The 20,190-nt window shown below is 39.1% G+C and overlaps 3 protein-coding genes and 2 non-coding genes across 5 annotated transcripts; 2 read left to right on the plus strand and 3 right to left on the minus strand.

Annotated features, from left to right (window-relative positions):
- Positions 1 to 1,645: 1,645 nt before the first annotated feature.
- Positions 1,646 to 1,775, minus strand: LOC113748497. The gene has a single exon (XR_003464354.1). It is a non-coding gene; the product is annotated as a small nucleolar RNA snoR111 (small nucleolar RNA).
- A 1,319-nt stretch (positions 1,776 to 3,094) lies between these two features.
- Positions 3,095 to 6,177, plus strand: LOC113783307 (protein CLMP1-like). Its single transcript, XM_027329399.1, is given in 4 exon segments — positions 3,095 to 3,269; positions 3,361 to 3,560; positions 3,563 to 3,620; positions 3,622 to 6,177. Coding segments are annotated over 3 exon segments (2,346 nt in total). The 5' UTR covers positions 3,095 to 3,269; positions 3,361 to 3,442; the 3' UTR covers positions 5,792 to 6,177.
- Positions 6,178 to 8,694: 2,517 nt separating this feature from the next.
- LOC113748498 lies at positions 8,695 to 8,824 on the minus strand. The gene has a single exon (XR_003464355.1). It is a non-coding gene; the product is annotated as a small nucleolar RNA snoR111 (small nucleolar RNA).
- Positions 8,825 to 10,143: 1,319 nt separating this feature from the next.
- On the plus strand, positions 10,144 to 13,236 carry LOC113782920 (protein CLMP1-like). Its single transcript, XM_027328894.1, is given in 3 exon segments — positions 10,144 to 10,318; positions 10,410 to 10,737; positions 10,739 to 13,236. Coding segments are annotated over 2 exon segments (2,358 nt in total). The 5' UTR covers positions 10,144 to 10,318; positions 10,410 to 10,491; the 3' UTR covers positions 12,851 to 13,236.
- Positions 13,237 to 15,526: 2,290 nt separating this feature from the next.
- Positions 15,527 to 17,618, minus strand: LOC113782784 (1-aminocyclopropane-1-carboxylate oxidase). Its single transcript, XM_027328705.1, has 4 exons — positions 17,361 to 17,618; positions 16,961 to 17,187; positions 16,258 to 16,591; positions 15,527 to 16,155 (listed from the first exon to the last, which is right to left on the minus strand). The coding sequence occupies exons 1-4, from the start codon at positions 17,463 to 17,465 to the stop codon at positions 15,865 to 15,867; spliced, it is 957 nt and encodes a 318-aa protein (XP_027184506.1). The 5' UTR covers positions 17,466 to 17,618; the 3' UTR covers positions 15,527 to 15,864.
- Between the last annotated feature and the right edge of the window lie 2,572 nt (positions 17,619 to 20,190).

The following is a 20,190-nucleotide window of genomic DNA, read 5'->3' on the forward strand; positions in this document are numbered from 1 at the left end:
CAATCATCTTCATTGGATTCTCCATTTTTTTAAAAACAAGTTTTTCATATATAATGTTAAAGTAATACACAAACAAAAACAACTCCAAAAACATCATATTTATATAATATATCAAAAACAATTCTAAATATAAAAAAAAATTAAAAAATAAAATCTACGCTATCTCATTCTTCCACCCACCATCTTCCTCCTCCCTCTCTTTCCTCCTCATTCCTCTCCCACCCTCTTCCTTCTCCCTCTCTTTTCTCCTCCCCTCTTCCCTTCCTTCCCGCCATAAAAAATAAACAAAGTCTATCCAAACCAAAAAAATCAACAAAGCCTTTCTCAACCCAGTGCCACGTTTATTTTTTAAAGTCTCATTTTCAACTAGAATTCCTTATTCTATACATTTCCAATCATCACTTCAACCTAGTAACATGAGAATATCTACCGGCAAGTTTTTCATCTAAACTCCCCTTAAATGGTGCCCAATGCAGAAAAATGCAAGACACAAATCACATTGGCTAGCCATTTGACAAGGAGCCCTGCATTGTCAAGCTCTTCTGCATAAGTAATCCTAGTTGACTTTTTCCAGATGGACTACGATTTAGTGAACTACATCTCAACACAGGTAATCTAACTTTGTTGTTAGTTGACGTCCAGTAAGCTATAAGTCGTGATCCACCTTAGTTGAAAGAGGCAATTCAGCAAGTCCGTGATCCATCACAGAATCTTAGTTTCACATGCCTCAAGTATCGGGTACTTGACTTGAGATGTTTTGTTATGGACCACGGCTCATTAGACCGTATATAATGCCAAAGGTGAACCGCTTCCTAATTCCACATGCCTTGTCTACCCAATTTTATTCACAAAATATTCACCTAGACTATCCGCATTATACTGTCCAGATGAATTGCTGCCACGGAGTCCACCGCACAAATCTACAGCACTCTACCAGTCTGGCAGCATATATGAAATTCTACACATTACCAAATTCAGCAAGCCTATCTTTCACATGGATCTTGGTCCAATGCTTATAAACTCTACCCATCCAAAGGGAATTTTTTTCCCTAGACGCATCCAGGTCACACCTTCAACCACACTAAGTGTGCATAATTGGTTCTGAGTACCCAGAGTTTACTTGTTAAGAATTTTTTGATGGTGAGACAATTCAAAAACTACACGATAAATGACCTTCCTAATTAAAGATACCAGAAGGTTTACTTTGTTTTAGGGCTGTACCTTTAGGTCTCTACTGAGGTGATGGCAATGGAGTGTCGCCACCATAGACTCTTACCCTACAATCTGGAAATCTAAAACTACACAACATATGTAGAACAAACAAGCCAATTACACAATACATTAATAGCAGAAAACAACAAAAGGCAGTTAAAATCAAAATCCCGAGACCCTCGAGAGCAGGTAAAACTATCAACAAGAGAGTGCATCAGATATCCTTACAAAACATCCGCATAGGATTTTCACCCAATAGGTTCAAACTGAAGAAAGAGATTTTATCTAATGCATCGCCCGCACCTCTTCAGCATATACAAACACACAAATATGCACAAACAAGCAAATATGGGCTTATAGAAAGAATTATATGAGCAAATGTACTTAAATTGGAAAAGGGAAACAAAAAAGCAACCTCAGAAATTAGAATGAAATGTGAACGAGCAACAATCGAATCGTCAATCTGAAGATATGACGACTGAAACGATATCTCGCTAGCATTATTGTACCTGCTGCTCTTCTCAATGACGAGGCACGCTTTCAAATTTTGCCTCTCACATTTTCTTATTTCACGAGCACAGGATTCTCAAAGTTATATACTGATTTGAAAGAGAAATCATGCGGTAAATCTCATCATCAGGAACAAAAACAAAAAGAAAAGTAGAACAAAAAACTAAAAAAAAAATTTTTTAAAAAAGAAGGCATAAAATGATTCCAGCAGTCAAGGTTGCAGCTCAGTCTTATAGTGAGCGAGGCAAAATAATGAAGATCGAGTTTGCGACGGAAAACAGCTGCGGTAGAAGTGGGGGTTATATAGCGGCATCCCCTCATGATAAGCCCACAAACCCTAGCATGGAGTGCAATTACCAGATTGGCCTTATCATAAGTGTAGGGCATTTTTTTTAAACCCCTCCCGCAAATAAAAGAATCTTCAATCTTCATTCATCCATCACGTCGGTTGATTCCAGCACTGCAACTCTTCCACAAGAGAAATGTTTTTTTGAATAAAGTACTTATTCAATAGTTCGCGTAAACATGAAATGTTTTTGTTCTCACACGTTAGCAAATTTGTTGTGAAGCTTGGATTGTGTTTGTATCGCAGTTTTTTATCTAAAAATTCTGCGAACACATTTCATAATCATTTTTTAATCTTATATGCATTGTATCTTACAGTAAGTAACAAAATGCAAACGGGATCATATTCTGTAGTGTGACTCAGGATGAATGTGCCTGATGATATATATATAATAGGACAGTGGCTTTTCTTTTTAATTAATCTTGTATTATCCAGCTATTAACATAACATGATTGTTGTTTGACACAACAAAAAATAAAATAAATAAGAAATAAAATAATCTTATTCAAATATCATTTTAAAATAAATTTTTAAATATTATTCAAATTACATCACAAATATAATCTTTAATCACCCTTTTATCTCGTACAAATCATGTCACACAAAATGCTTGAAGTGTTGTTCCCAATAATCTTCTAATTAAAAACACGTTTTTGCCGTATTTGGTATGAATTCATACCCAAATATACTTATTTCAATGGTCTCATGCATACTATACGTGTAATAATAATGAAAACCTTTACCTCCTGATTAGTTTAATAGCTCCTGATTATTTGGATACGGATTATTGTCTACTTGCCACTCTTTTCATTTTGATGCGAAAAAGTGAAAAACTCCATAAATCGCGTATGGAGAGAGGGTCTATCTGGTTCGCACGATTAAGGTACTCTAAGTTATCCAGTGATGAACGGTCGATCAAGTGCCAAGTGTCGAGAATACATATAACCAAGTCTTCAGCACAACCAGAGGATTGAACCCACGGAGGCGGAGGGCATTCAGTTTAATAGCTTGATTTTCTCCTATCTAGGGTTTCCAAAAACCCCCCATCTTTCATTGCTCGACTTTGCTCAATCATGCATTTCCTCAAAAACTATCTTCTCTAGTCCAGCATTTCTTCATTACAGCTTCTGGGTTCTTCACATTTCAATCCCCAGACACAACTGTTTTGCTCTTTGCTGAAAAGGTGTGAACTTCAGTTCTTGTAAGTATCCCCTTCTGGCTTATTATTGGGTTTCTCTCCTCCCTTTATTTTTCCTCAATTCTTAGAAAAAGACATTAATTTATACCTCTAGGTTGCCAGTAAAGGTCAAAGATTGGTACTTTTTGCACTATCTAGATTGAAGTTTGAGTTTTCAGAAGGTCGTGATATAATTTATGGGGAAATCTGGGGGTAGGAAAAAGAAGGGTGCAATTAGCCAAAACCAAAACCAAGCTTCTGCTGGGGAAAATAATCATGCACCTGTTATTAATGGTGCTGTTGATTTGGACTCTTCAGTTTCTTGAGAAGAGCCCACGAGCTTAAAGAAGAGGGAAATAAAGATTTCAGGGCAAGGATTATGCAGGGCTCTTCAACAGTATGATATTGCCCTTAAACTGATCCCGAAAACGCACCCAGAAAGAGCTGTTTTTCATAGCAATAGAGCTGCTTGTTTAATGCAAATGAAGCCCATAGACTATGATAGTGTGATTTCGGAATGTACTCTGGCACTTCAGGTTCAGCCTGGATTTGTTCGGGCCCTTTTGCGGAGGGCTCGTGCTTTTGAGGCAGTAGGGAAGCATGAAATGGCGATGCAAGATGTGCAAGTGTTATTGAGTGCTGACCCGAATCACAGGGATGCACTGGAGATTGTGGGGAGATTGAGGATGGCGCTTGGCCCACGCCAGGAGGCCCAACAGGACCTCCAGAGTCGCCCATCGCCTGCTGCCCTGGGTGCTTCTGCTGTCCGGGGAGCTCCGATTGGTGGCCTTGGACCTTGTTTGCCAGCTCGACCAGTATCAAAGAAGGCAGCAACTCCAGCTGTGGGATCAGCTTTATCAGCTAATAATAAGCCAGATAAGTCTTGTCCAGCTTTGCCAACTGAAAATTGTCCAGAAGCCAAATCTCAATTACCAAACGTTGTTTTAAAGCCGTCACAGGGTTCTTCCAAACCGAGTGCCATTTCAGTTAAGGAGAGTAAGGAACATGGATCATCTTCATCATTGCCAGTTTCAACACATGCGCAATCTGTTGAGGTTGTAACTCGATGGAGACCATTGAAGCTTGTTTATGATCACGACATTAGACTTGCTCAAATGCCTGTGAGTTGCAATTTTAAGGTGTTAAGGGATATCGTAGGCAAACGGCTCCCGATGTCAAAGTCTGTTCTGATTAAGTATAAAGATAATGACGGTGATTTAGTTACAATTACATGCACGGCTGAGCTTCGATTGGCTGAGTCCTGTGTTGACTGGCTTAGTCCGAAAGACCCTGATAGTGATAAACAAGATTCAGCTGGGACGTTGAGGTTGCATATTGTAGAGGTGAGTCCTGAACATGAGCCACCTTTATTGGAAGAGGAAGAAGAGAAACCTGCCGAGACTGAGGCAACTAAAGAAGATGAAAATGCATCTAACTCTTCACTAGGTGAGTCTGTTGTGGAACCTGTGGACAATGAAGTTGTTAAGACAGAAAAGCCAGCTCCAAAGGAGAAAACTGGAATATCAGAAGATCCTGAGTGCAAGGAAGTGGAGATGGATGACTGGTTATTTGAGTTTGCACAGTTGTTCCGAAGCCATGTCGGTATTGACCCAGATGCTCACATTGATCTTCATGAGCTTGGGATGGAGCTATGCTCTGAAGCTCTGGAGGAGACAGTGACAAGTGAAGAAGCTCAAATCCTTTTTGATAAGGCCGCTTTAAAGTTTCAGGAAGTAGCTGCTCTAGCTTTCTTTAACTGGGGAAATGTACACATGTGTGCAGCAAGGAAGCGGATTCCTATAGATGACTCAGCTTCAAAGGACTTGATGGCCTCACAACTTCAAGCTGCTTATGACTGGGTCAAGGAAAAGTATTCGTTGGCCAGAGAGAAGTATGAGGAGGCACTTTCTGTCAAACCAGACTTTTATGAAGGTCTCTTGGCACTTGGGCAGCAGCAATTTGAAATGGCAAAGCTCCATTGGTCCTTTGTTGTGGCAAAGAAAGAAGACCTATCAAAGTGGGATCCTACGGAGACCCTACAACTTTTTGACAGTGCAGAAGAAAAAATGAAAGTAGCTACTCAAATGTGGGAGAAGTTGGAAGAGCATAGAGCAAATGAACTGAAGGATCCTGGAGCAGCAAGTAAGAAGGAAGAACTGTTGAAAAGACGGAAGAAGCCAGGAAGTGGAGTAGAAAATGAGGGCTCATCTGCTGGCAGTCAGGGGGCACTTTCAGCTGATGAAGCAGCAGAACAAGCTGCTGTGATGAGATCTCAAATACATCTATTCTGGGGTAATATGCTTTTTGAACGATCCCAAGTTGAATTTAAATTGAATTTGACTGGTTGGAAGAAGAATTTGGACACTGCAATCGAGAGATTCAAGCTTGCTGGAGCCTCTGAAACAGACATTGCAACAGTTCTGAAGAATCATTGCTCCAATGAAGAAGCTAGTGAGGGACAAGAGAAAAGAATTGAGAATGTAAGCATGGCTCTTTCTAGTAAGATAGAGGATCCAAATGAGGTAACTCAAACTTCAGGGGAGTAATTTGTTTGGAGTGCATGAGATTTCTTATAGCTTCAGCCAAATACCTTACCATTTTCCTCATCCTCAAGTTTCATGGGTAAGAGATTGTCCATCTCTTTTGCAGAAGGGTTAACGTTTTTCACTCGCATTTTTAAGACAGAATGGGCATCAACATTCTTGATACATGTTCTTAATCGAACAGTTTTGTTTCTTGGGGTATGCTAATAATTTTGAACTTTCGACTGATGCTAATGTTATAGTGCTAAGGAGTCTTCATTGCTTAGGATCTAAATTATGGCTTCAGGCTGCAATAGTTATATTCCACACTTGACTCATGGATTTTATTTTTTATTCCCAATCCGTGTAGTGAACTTTTATGAAATGAGATGATGTCCTTTCCTGCACTATTAGTGTGAATTCTCCCTTTCTTGTTTTTATCCTCTTAAATTTCAGCTGTTGCTTAAACTTTTGAGTGCAGGAACTTTGATATGAATTTTGTATCCTCTTAAATGAGATGATGTTGCTTAAACTCTTGTTTTTATCCTCTTAAATGGAACTTATCTCTTTTGAAGTTGGCTCACACTAATAGCTAAAATAAATCAGAATTTTGTGTCAAGCACGATTTATAGTCTGAACTAGGATTTTTCACCTTGGGCTTTTCGGTTGGAACAGGATATCTTGCTGACTTTCTACCCCATATCATTTCAAAGAACAAATCTTTAGGACATTTCGCATACTACCATTATGAGTAATCTGGCTTGTGTGTGTTTTCTGAGTTTTGCAATTTATGAAATAGATATACAATCTGGGTATACATTCAGAGAACAATCTAACTTATTGTCACCTTAATCTGGCAGCTTGACTGAATTTTGGGACTAAGTTGGCAATCAAAAGATGATTATTGAGGTTTGGCCAAGGTGTGTTATTGGTAAATGCTGTGGACACTCCCTGTGCTGCACATACTTGCCATTCACAATCGAAACACAATAACACGTAGGCTTGAATTGCTAGTGGTGTCACACTGGTTTTTTCTACCCACTGTGGCCTATCAAAGAAAGCATACTCTTTAATATTCACGCGTTGTTCTCAATGAAATTTTAGTAGCATGGTGGTGGTAATTTACTGAGACCGAGATTAGATGAAGTTCAAGGAAGCGGTTGTTTGACAGAATAGAGTGAGCCTGAGAGTGTAAATGTCTTCGTTAGAATATAACAAGGATACCCTCGGTTCTTGTATGTCATCCCCAGTAGATACAGAAGTTATCTGAACCTGTTAGCACATGGATGGATACAGAAGTTGTTTCAACATACATACCAGCCAACTACGTTGATCTTTTGAGACGATAGTAGAATGTTTCCTATCAAACAAAAGCAATAGGTTGTTATTGAAGCCTACAGGACTGAGATATTTGGTTTTTTTAATGCTTTTGGCCTTCAAAATTTCTTTTCTGGGGAGGATGCCTCTTTAATTATTGGTGTATGTACAGTCTTCCTTATGCAGTACAGGGGGTAGTACTTTTTTGTTAGTTGCTTTCACTTTCCTGAAAAAGAAAGGAAAGTTAACATGCTGCTTTTAGTGGGAAATTTTCTTTCTATTCGTTTGGTTTGTTCGTTCTTATCTCAGGTTGGGATGGTGGGGCTTGGAAGTGTCAGTCAGGCTTGCAGTTATAATACATGGTAGCAAGGGCTTTCCACTTCCCTGATGGGATACCCGGCACGCATGCATGCATATGCATGCTCACGCGACTGTTATCAGAATGACAGCTGAATTTGCTGATCCCACCATTCGCAGTGGGATTTTACATAACAAGGAAGTACCTTTACCTATTTCCTTTCCCTTTCTGAAGAGTTGAGTTCCATTTTTGGAGTAGTGGGGAAGGAAATGCGGATGCTTCTCAGCAAGCTCCGTCGTGAAGATGAAAAATAGCTGTCACCAATAGTCGTTTTCTCTAAAAGATCCAGCCTATTTTGTCAATCTAATATACTCGCGGCGCGTTTCATCTCATTCCCTGGTCACGGTGTAGGGAATAGTAGTAGTGTTTCAATCCAATAACCTCGCAGGAAACGCCAAACTGGAACCAGAATTCTGCGAAGGGAAATTTTCTTCTTCTTCTTTGAGAGACCATGGTAGGGTCTCCAGTTTCCAGCATAATTCGTCAATTGAGCCGCAAATGGTTTCTTTTCTGACCCTGTTGTACTGACCAACTGGAGTAATAAATAGTAGTACTCTATCTCCTATTTGACTATTTTTTTGGCTGCCCAATCTCTTCTTCAGAAGATCATTGCGGATTTCTCGGAATTGACACGTACTTATGAAAAATTTTCTTGATGGATGGACTAATTTGCACACCTTCAACCACACTAAGTGTGCATAATTGGTTCTGAGTACCCAGAGTTTACTTGTTAAGAATTTTTTGATGGTGAGACAATTCAAAAACTACACGATAAATGACCTTCCTAATTAAAGATACCGGAAGGTTTACTTTGTTTTAGGGCTGTACCTTTAGGTCTCTACTGAGGTGATGGCAATGGAGTGTCGCCACCATAGACTCTTACCCTACAATCTGGAAATCTAAAACTACACAACATATGTAGAACAAACAAGCCAATTACACAATACATTAATAGCAGAAAACAACAAAAGGCAGTTAAAATCAAAATCCCGAGACCCTCGAGAGCAGGTAAAACTATCAACAAGAGAGTGCATCAGATATCCTTACAAAACATCCGCATAGGATTTTCACCCAATAGGTTCAAACTGAAGAAAGAGATTTTATCTAATGCATCGCCCGCACCTCTTCAGCATATACAAACACACAAATATGCACAAACAAGCAAATATGGGCTTATAGAAAGAATTATATGAGCAAATGTACTTAAATTGGAAAAGGGAAACAAAAAAGCAACCTCAGAAATTAGAATGAAATGTGAACGAGCAACAATCGAATCGTCAATCTGAAGATATGACGACTGAAACGATATCTCGCTAGCATTATTGTACCTGCTGCTCTTCTCAATGACGAGGCACGCTTTCAAATTTTGCCTCTCACATTTTCTTATTTCACGAGCACAGGATTCTCAAAGTTATATACTGATTTGAAAGAGAAATCATGCGGTAAATCTCATCATCAGGAACAAAAACAAAAAGAAAAGTAGAACAAAAAACTAAAAAAAAAATTTTTTAAAAAAGAAGGCATAAAATGATTCCAGCAGTCAAGGTTGCAGCTCAGTCTTATAGTGAGCGAGGCAAAATAATGAAGATCGAGTTTGCGACGGAAAACAGCTGCGGTAGAAGTGGGGGTTATATAGCGGCATCCCCTCATGATAAGCCCACAAACCCTAGCATGGAGTGCAATTACCAGATTGGCCTTATCATAAGTGTAGGGCATTTTTTTTAAACCCCTCCCGCAAATAAAAGAATCTTCAATCTTCATTCATCCATCACGTCGGTTGATTCCAGCACTGCAACTCTTCCACAAGAGAAATGTTTTTTTGAATAAAGTACTTATTCAATAGTTCGCGTAAACATGAAATGTTTTTGTTCTCACACGTTAGCAAATTTGTTGTGAAGCTTGGATTGTGTTTGTATCGCAGTTTTTTATCTAAAAATTCTGCGAACACATTTCATAATCATTTTTTAATCTTATATGCATTGTATCTTACAGTAAGTAACAAAATGCAAACGGGATCATATTCTGTAGTGTGACTCAGGATGAATGTGCCTGATGATATATATATAATAGGACAGTGGCTTTTCTTTTTAATTAATCTTGTATTATCCAGCTATTAACATAACATGATTGTTGTTTGACACAACAAAAAATAAAATAAATAAGAAATAAAATAATCTTATTCAAATATCATTTTAAAATAAATTTTTAAATATTATTCAAATTACATCACAAATATAATCTTTAATCACCCTTTTATCTCGTACAAATCATGTCACACAAAATGCTTGAAGTGTTGTTCCCAATAATCTTCTAATTAAAAACACGTTTTTGCCGTATTTGGTATGAATTCATACCCAAATATACTTATTTCAATGGTCTCATGCATACTATACGTGTAATAATAATGAAAACCTTTACCTCCTGATTAGTTTAATAGCTCCTGATTATTTGGATACGGATTATTGTCTACTTGCCACTCTTTTCATTTTGATGCGAAAAAGTGAAAAACTCCATAAATCGCGTATGGAGAGAGGGTCTATCTGGTTCGCACGATTAAGGTACTCTAAGTTATCCAGTGATGAACGGTCGATCAAGTGCCAAGTGTCGAGAATACATATAACCAAGTCTTCAGCACAACCAGAGGATTGAACCCACGGAGGCGGAGGGCATTCAGTTTAATAGCTTGATTTTCTCCTATCTAGGGTTTCCAAAAACCCCCCATCTTTCATTGCTCGACTTTGCTCAATCATGCATTTCCTCAAAAACTATCTTCTCTAGTCCAGCATTTCTTCATTACAGCTTCTGGGTTCTTCACATTTCAATCCCCAGACACAACTGTTTTGCTCTTTGCTGAAAAGGTGTGAACTTCAGTTCTTGTAAGTATCCCCTTCTGGCTTATTATTGGGTTTCTCTCCTCCCTTTATTTTTCCTCAATTCTTAGAAAAAGACATTAATTTATACCTCTAGGTTGCCAGTAAAGGTCAAAGATTGGTACTTTTTGCACTATCTAGATTGAAGTTTGAGTTTTCAGAAGGTCGTGATATAATTTATGGGGAAATCTGGGGGTAGGAAAAAGAAGGGTGCAATTAGCCAAAACCAAAACCAAGCTTCTGCTGGGGAAAATAATCATGCACCTGTTATTAATGGTGCTGTTGATTTGGACTGCTTCAGTTTTTTTGAGAAGAGCCCACGAGCTTTAAAGAAGAGGGAAATAAAAGATTTTCAGGGCAAGGATTTATGCAGGGGCTCTTTTCAACAGTATGATATTGCCCTTAAACTGATCCCGAAAACGCACACCAGAAAGAGCTGTTTTTCATAGCAATAGAGCTGCTTGTTTAATGCAAATGAAGCCCATAGACTATGATAGTGTGATTTCGGAATGTACTCTGGCACTTCAGGTTCAGCCTGGATTTGTTCGGGCCCTTTTGCGGAGGGCTCGTGCTTTTGAGGCAGTAGGGAAGCATGAAATGGCGATGCAAGATGTGCAAGTGTTATTGAGTGCTGACCCGAATCACAGGGATGCACTGGAGATTGTGGGGAGATTGAGGATGGCGCTTGGCCCACGCCAGGAGGCCCAACAGGACCTCCAGAGTCGCCCATCGCCTGCTGCCCTGGGTGCTTCTGCTGTCCGGGGAGCTCCGATTGGTGGCCTTGGACCTTGTTTGCCAGCTCGACCAGTATCAAAGAAGGCAGCAACTCCAGCTGTGGGATCAGCTTTATCAGCTAATAATAAGCCAGATAAGTCTTGTCCAGCTTTGCCAACTGAAAATTGTCCAGAAGCCAAATCTCAATTACCAAACGTTGTTTTAAAGCCGTCACAGGGTTCTTCCAAACCGAGTGCCATTTCAGTTAAGGAGAGTAAGGAACATGGATCATCTTCATCATTGCCAGTTTCAACACATGCGCAATCTGTTGAGGTTGTAACTCGATGGAGACCATTGAAGCTTGTTTATGATCACGACATTAGACTTGCTCAAATGCCTGTGAGTTGCAATTTTAAGGTGTTAAGGGATATCGTAGGCAAACGGCTCCCGATGTCAAAGTCTGTTCTGATTAAGTATAAAGATAATGACGGTGATTTAGTTACAATTACATGCACGGCTGAGCTTCGATTGGCTGAGTCCTGTGTTGACTGGCTTAGTCCGAAAGACCCTGATAGTGATAAACAAGATTCAGCTGGGACGTTGAGGTTGCATATTGTAGAGGTGAGTCCTGAACATGAGCCACCTTTATTGGAAGAGGAAGAAGAGAAACCTGCCGAGACTGAGGCAACTAAAGAAGATGAAAATGCATCTAACTCTTCACTAGGTGAGTCTGTTGTGGAACCTGTGGACAATGAAGTTGTTAAGACAGAAAAGCCAGCTCCAAAGGAGAAAACTGGAATATCAGAAGATCCTGAGTGCAAGGAAGTGGAGATGGATGACTGGTTATTTGAGTTTGCACAGTTGTTCCGAAGCCATGTCGGTATTGACCCAGATGCTCACATTGATCTTCATGAGCTTGGGATGGAGCTATGCTCTGAAGCTCTGGAGGAGACAGTGACAAGTGAAGAAGCTCAAATCCTTTTTGATAAGGCCGCTTTAAAGTTTCAGGAAGTAGCTGCTCTAGCTTTCTTTAACTGGGGAAATGTACACATGTGTGCAGCAAGGAAGCGGATTCCTATAGATGACTCAGCTTCAAAGGACTTGATGGCCTCACAACTTCAAGCTGCTTATGACTGGGTCAAGGAAAAGTATTCGTTGGCCAGAGAGAAGTATGAGGAGGCACTTTCTGTCAAACCAGACTTTTATGAAGGTCTCTTGGCACTTGGGCAGCAGCAATTTGAAATGGCAAAGCTCCATTGGTCCTTTGTTGTGGCAAAGAAAGAAGACCTATCAAAGTGGGATCCTACGGAGACCCTACAACTTTTTGACAGTGCAGAAGAAAAAATGAAAGTAGCTACTCAAATGTGGGAGAAGTTGGAAGAGCATAGAGCAAATGAACTGAAGGATCCTGGAGCAGCAAGTAAGAAGGAAGAACTGTTGAAAAGACGGAAGAAGCCAGGAAGTGGAGTAGAAAATGAGGGCTCATCTGCTGGCAGTCAGGGGGCACTTTCAGCTGATGAAGCAGCAGAACAAGCTGCTGTGATGAGATCTCAAATACATCTATTCTGGGGTAATATGCTTTTTGAACGATCCCAAGTTGAATTTAAATTGAATTTGACTGGTTGGAAGAAGAATTTGGACACTGCAATCGAGAGATTCAAGCTTGCTGGAGCCTCTGAAACAGACATTGCAACAGTTCTGAAGAATCATTGCTCCAATGAAGAAGCTAGTGAGGGACAAGAGAAAAGAATTGAGAATGTAAGCATGGCTCTTTCTAGTAAGATAGAGGATCCAAATGAGGTAACTCAAACTTCAGGGGAGTAATTTGTTTGGAGTGCATGAGATTTCTTATAGCTTCAGCCAAATACCTTACCATTTTCCTCATCCTCAAGTTTCATGGGTAAGAGATTGTCCATCTCTTTTGCAGAAGGGTTAACGTTTTTCACTCGCATTTTTAAGACAGAATGGGCATCAACATTCTTGATACATGTTCTTAATCGAACAGTTTTGTTTCTTGGGGTATGCTAATAATTTTGAACTTTCGACTGATGCTAATGTTATAGTGCTAAGGAGTCTTCATTGCTTAGGATCTAAATTATGGCTTCAGGCTGCAATAGTTATATTCCACACTTGACTCATGGATTTTATTTTTTATTCCCAATCCGTGTAGTGAACTTTTATGAAATGAGATGATGTCCTTTCCTGCACTATTAGTGTGAATTCTCCCTTTCTTGTTTTTATCCTCTTAAATTTCAGCTGTTGCTTAAACTTTTGAGTGCAGGAACTTTGATATGAATTTTGTATCCTCTTAAATGAGATGATGTTGCTTAAACTCTTGTTTTTATCCTCTTAAATGGAACTTATCTCTTTTGAAGTTGGCTCACACTAATAGCTAAAATAAATCAGAATTTTGTGTCAAGCACGATTTATAGTCTGAACTAGGATTTTTCACCTTGGGCTTTTCGGTTGGAACAGGATATCTTGCTGACTTTCTACCCCATATCATTTCAAAGAACAAATCTTTAGGACATTTCGCATACTACCATTATGAGTAATCTGGCTTGTGTGTGTTTTCTGAGTTTTGCAATTTATGAAATAGATATACAATCTGGGTATACATTCAGAGAACAATCTAACTTATTGTCACCTTAATCTGGCAGCTTGACTGAATTTTGGGACTAAGTTGGCAATCAAAAGATGATTATTGAGGTTTGGCCAAGGTGTGTTATTGGTAAATGCTGTGGACACTCCCTGTGCTGCACATACTTGCCATTCACAATCGAAACACAATAACACGTAGGCTTGAATTGCTAGTGGTGTCACACTGGTTTTTTCTACCCACTGTGGCCTATCAAAGAAAGCATACTCTTTAATATTCACGCGTTGTTCTCAATGAAATTTTAGTAGCATGGTGGTGGTAATTTACTGAGACCGAGATTAGATGAAGTTCAAGGAAGCGGTTGTTTGACAGAATAGAGTGAGCCTGAGAGTGTAAATGTCTTCGTTAGAATATAACAAGGATACCCTCGGTTCTTGTATGTCATCCCCAGTAGATACAGAAGTTATCTGAACCTGTTAGCACATGGATGGATACAGAAGTTGTTTCAACATACATACCAGCCAACTACGTTGATCTTTTGAGACGATAGTAGAATGTTTCCTATCAAACAAAAGCAATAGGTTGTTATTGAAGCCTACAGGACTGAGATATTTGGTTTTTTTAATGCTTTTGGCCTTCAAAATTTCTTTTCTGGGGAGGATGCCTCTTTAATTATTGGTGTATGTACAGTCTTCCTTATGCAGTACAGGGGGTAGTACTTTTTTGTTAGTTGCTTTCACTTTCCTGAAAAAGAAAGGAAAGTTAACATGCTGCTTTTAGTGGGAAATTTTCTTTCTATTCGTTTGGTTTGTTCGTTCTTATCTCAGGTTGGGATGGTGGGGCTTGGAAGTGTCAGTCAGGCTTGCAGTTATAATACATGGTAGCAAGGGCTTTCCACTTCCCTGATGGGATACCCGGCACGCATGCATGCATATGCATGCTCACGCGACTGTTATCAGAATGACAGCTGAATTTGCTGATCCCACCATTCGCAGTGGGATTTTACATAACAAGGAAGTACCTTTACCTATTTCCTTTCCCTTTCTGAAGAGTTGAGTTCCATTTTTGGAGTAGTGGGGAAGGAAATGCGGATGCTTCTCAGCAAGCTCCGTCGTGAAGATGAAAAATAGCTGTCACCAATAGTCGTTTTCTCTAAAAGATCCAGCCTATTTTGTCAATCTAATATACTCGCGGCGCGTTTCATCTCATTCCCTGGTCACGGTGTAGGGAATAGTAGTAGTGTTTCAATCCAATAACCTCGCAGGAAACGCCAAACTGGAACCAGAATTCTGCGAAGGGAAATTTTCTTCTTCTTCTTTGAGAGACCATGGTAGGGTCTCCAGTTTCCAGCATAATTCGTCAATTGAGCCGCAAATGGTTTCTTTTCTGACCCTGTTGTACTGACCAACTGGAGTAATAAATAGTAGTACTCTATCTCCTATTTGACTATTTTTTTGGCTGCCCAATCTCTTCTTCAGAAGATCATTGCGGATTTCTCGGAATTGACACGTACTTATGAAAAATTTTCTTGATGGATGGACTAATTTGCTCGAGGAAAAAGAAAGAAGAACAATAACATCATCGTTTTTATGGGCTGCTAAAGAACGATCGGAAGTCGGTGCGTATCTTTGCGCGACAGGTTAGGCATGGGGTCCAAAGTTATTGGTTGGCATGACAAAACCTCGCCCCCACGCTCTGACGCTGAGAATGCAGGGGTGAACTTGCACAACACTAGTAGTATTGTTGGATAAAGTTTCTACTGACTAGAAACCAAACGGTGCATAATAATGTTGGATAAAGTCAGTCTCTAATCACAGACTCTTTTTTTTTCAAACTTGCTGGCCGATTTGATTTAAATAACAGTAGTACTTGCTTTTTACCGCAATCCCTTTCAGATAAGATAACTCGATCAAAGTTTTTGTATCCACTTAGCAGTGCTGGTATTGGAAGATTCCTTCTCCATTGCATATGACAAAGCCCCAGAAAGGTAACTTTCGGATTGCTTTACACGTTATCATTCACCGCAGACTTCCGCAGAATCATATTTACTCAAAGATCCTGGCAAGACTATCTTATCTAACAAACCAGCTCCACATTTAACTAGTCCAATCCAAGCATTAACAAGGGACTAAACCAAACTCACACCACAATACAGACTCAGATCTCAGATATTATTACTATGCTAGGATATGATTACGCAAACGCGCATTATAAGACAGCAGCAGATCAAAGCGTGATCTCAAACAGTTGCGATTGGACCCAAGTTTACGGTGCTTTCCACGGCCTTCATGGCTTCAAACCTGGGCTCTTTAGCTTGGAACTTAAGGCCAGCATAGAGCTTCATGTAGTCCTCGAACACAAACTTGGGATATATCTGCTTGTCCTCTGCCTCTTTCTCAACCAATGCCGGTGCTGGATAGATCACTGCATCACTTCCTGGATTGTAGAATGATGCTAGTGACATTCTGTTCCCATCTGGTTGAGCTATCACCCGGTGCATCACACTCTTGTATTTTCCATTTGTGATTACCTTCAAATATGTTAAATGAGTGATTTAGTGGATAATTAGGAGCTGTAAGGCGACTTCATTTGGGAGGTTCAATTGCAAAGATTTGGGAATTTATTCAAGTACCTCAAGTTGGTCGCCGATGTTGATTACAATGGAGTGGCGCATAGGCGGAACATCCACCCATTCACCATCCTTGAGGAGCTGGAGACCGCTGACCTTGTCATCCTGGAACAGCAGGATGATGCCGCCGGCATCGGTGTGTGCCCGGAGGCCCTTGATCAGTTCTGGACGAGGGCATGGAGGGTAATTGCTGACTTTGGTGCCAAAGGTTGGTCCTTTGGTACCATAGAAGGCTTTCTTCAGATAGCCTTTCTCTAGGCCAAGGTTCTCGCATAGCAAGTCCAATAGGAGCTCTGCTAGTTTCTCAAGTTGCAACGCAAATTCCTTCATAACCTTTCTGCAATCATTTCAGATTTATCCAGCAATGAAACAAATTAGTACTAGTAGTTTCTTCCATGATGAAAAGATTAGACTACTGCTCCATTCTTTTATTTTTAACTCTTTTTTAATCACTGTAGTAGGTCCTTGATCATTCTTATCTTTGGGTCTTATCTGTATTTTCCTGTGTAAGCATGTGAACGGAGTTGTAGCAGAAAAATAGTTGGGAAGAGTCAGTGGGTCATATGTCGCTTTCAGTAATGTGGTCCTGGGTAGGTAAGAACAGGTGTAGCTAGGTATATATTTTTTTTAACAGTGTCCCAGATTGTGGGAAGATAATCAGAGTCTTCTGGCAGTAATTTAGGAGTGAAAAGAGTTGTCTAATAACCTGTATTCATCATCAAGATCAGGGACTTCTGAGATGTTGGAAACAGGAAGATGGCGCAAGAAGAAGGTACTTTCCCAGTCCAAATCATTGATCTCAGTCTGAACAGCTTCCAATCCCTTGCTCCCCACCATTTCCTTGAACTTTAGTTCCATACATTTCTTGTAATGCTCCTTTGTTAGCCTCTCCACTGTGTCCATGAACTCATTAGATATCCCATGATTCAACACCTGAAACCCCAAACAAAAAAAACAAAAAAAAAAAGACCAGACAATTAGCAACCACTTCTAGCTGATCATTTACCTAGTAAAGTACTGAAAAAGATTGTTGCTTTACGGTAAGAAAACTACTTAGCAAGTTTTTTTTTTTCGTATGTGTGTGTGTGTGTGTGTTCTTCAATCACCTCAAAGAAGCCCCAGCTTTCACAAGCATCTTTTATGACTCCCATAGTGGCAGCCCTCTCTTCACCGTCAAGCTTCTCCATGTCGATTACGGGGAATGTAGCCATCTCTCTTTCTAGTTTGTGTTTGCTTGTGCTTATGCTTCTTTTACAGATGTGTCTCACTCTCTTAGTGTGTGAGAATGCGTGTGTTTGTGAAATAAACTACTGTGTTATGCGTAAATTGAAGAGGGGGTTAGAGGGATATTTATAGGCCTTGAAGGAAGGGGATAAGAAAGAATCGATTGGCTGATTTACTATTACTACTATGGAAGCAAAATAGCGAGTGAAAGCATCACAACCAAATCTAAGGATACAGTAGTTAGTGGGAACAAAACTCGTGGGGCAAGTATGTGACCACATCCTCTGATGGACCCCTCCAAAGTTTGGCAGAATTTGGAGTAATTAAGCTGGCTGGAGCCTGGAGCCTGGAGCCATCTGCCAAGGGAGGGGGGGTTTTATGGCCTTTTCTGATTTATGCCAATACTTCACCTCCCTACGCTTTGCCTTTGCTCATTTTGGTGGGGTTGCACCTAATTTGGTGGTCTCTCTCTCATTTCTTTGCTTTCCGACCAAGTGGCTAGTTGCTACTTTTCTCTCCATGCACGCCGATTTCTTTATCATGACAAGATGTCTCCATGATACCAGTTCTTGGAAATTAAAGTAAAATAAGTATCTATGAGAAAAACGAGTAATTGGATGATTGCAAATACGTATTTCTTGCATGTGTTTGGATTTTTTTTAAGGATGTCATCTAATGAAGTTGCTTCTTTCTTACATAGATTCCATTAACCTTTTCACTTTTCTTTGCAAAGTAGAGGATTTTACGTATGTTCATTGGCAGGTTAGTAGATAGATACCAGCAGCTCTTTTGGTTAAATTTCTTGGAAATTAATGTGGCATCCATGTAAAAGGACGTGGTACCCTACTAGATACGCTTGCAAAAAAATAAATCACTAATCATGATCTAAAGGTTAACCATGAGCTGCAAATAAAAAGCCAGATGATGTTGGTACCCCCGCTAAAAAATGTTGCAGTTCAGCCGACGTGAGGTGAGTCTATGCTTCAAAACATTTTACAACGTCAACTGGTACTTTTTGATGGTTTAATTAGTCCCACTGTTTTTAAACTCGGATCGAAGAGTGAAGCAGAAAACCTTCCTGTCCGTGGTTCGATCGATTCAATTCCAATTCAAAGGTTTAATAAATTTTTATTTATTTTAGTATTGAAGTTTTTGAATAAAACTAAAATTTTTATTTTAGGAAATAAAATTTGGCTGAGCCTCCTGATTTTTACCCGTCCAATCGGTTCTTGATCGGATTAACCAATTCAATTGATTATTTGAGTTTTTTCATTGAATCAGACCAAAGATATGGTTAATTTGCAGTTCAATCATCGACTGATATGGCTAATTGATCTGTCCGATCCAATTTTCAAAACGCTAATTAGTCCTTTGAACATGCAAATCTCGGGTACTTAAGTTATTTAGAATTTGGCCTGAGCATTACAGATCCTACGTGTGGTCATTTAGCATACTTTTCATGCCAAAATCCCTAACAAGTACTAGCCCATCGCGCATAGAATTAACATGAACGTAACTAATTTAAGTTGTACATTTTTTTTATCAATTCGGGCCATTGACCTTTCACTAACGTTTGTTGCTGCCCCGAATTGGTTTTGTAGCTATCAGTTTTCCGTGTTCAATAGGAGTGTGCAAAATCGAAAATTTTCGATTTATCGACCAATTCGAAATTTTCAAAATCGATTATTTGGAATTTGGAATTGAAATCGGGTTTTCCGATTTCAAATTATGCGAATTTGGTTTGAATTCGTTAATGGGATTTTTCAAATCGGAATTCAGAATTCCTATTTTGATTTCAAATTCATTTTTCATATATATAATTTTTTAAATATATATGTAATATAACATTTATACTATAATAATATTTTTTATATTCCTGAATTCGGTGATTCGGAATTCCTATTTCGATTTCAAATTTATTTTTCATATATATATATATAATTATATATATGTAATATAACATTTATATTATAATAATAATTTTATATTTCTGAATTCTGTGAAATCGGAATTTACCGAATTTCAAATTGAATTCGGAACGAATTTGAATTCGGAGTTGATGAATTCGAAATCGAATTTGATCGAAAATTTTGATGCCAAAATTGCAAAAATTTTCGATTTCAAATTTTCGAATTATTGATTTTGATTCCGGTTCACAGCCCTAGTGTTCAATGTCGAATTGAAGTTGCTAAATGAAGAACGATGCGGACCGACAAGTATTCTTGCCGCGTTATCTTCAAATCAAGCCCTTGCTTGACGCTACTGCCCTTGAGGCTTCACTCAGGAATAGAATATAATCCACCCCCATTAACACTTTTTTTTTATTAACTTAAAACTACGGTCCAACTAATATTCACCGATACTCTGACGTATCTCATGAATTGTCATTTTTGTATTTCAATATATGTAATTATTCCATATGTACAATCATATTGTAAGTGAAAGTACAAATAAATAAATGATGGAATTTAAGAAGGACGAGAAATTTGAAACAGGACTTCTAATACCCTGTAGCTAATCTTTCAATATTGATGGAGGACATATAGGAAGGATTCCTTGTCCAACATTAAACCGAGCTTATTAAATACCAACTAATTATATAAGTTCACCAATGTTTTTTTTTTTTTAGTGTAGTAGAGTGCACTTCAAATGTGCCAAGGGAGAAAAACAATTATGTCTTTTTTTTTTTAAAGGAAAAAACAATGGGATATG

The sequence above is a fragment of the Coffea eugenioides genome, chromosome 9 (assembly GCF_003713205.1).
Source record: "Coffea eugenioides isolate CCC68of chromosome 9, Ceug_1.0, whole genome shotgun sequence".
NCBI classification, from domain to species: domain Eukaryota; kingdom Viridiplantae; phylum Streptophyta; class Magnoliopsida; order Gentianales; family Rubiaceae; genus Coffea; species Coffea eugenioides.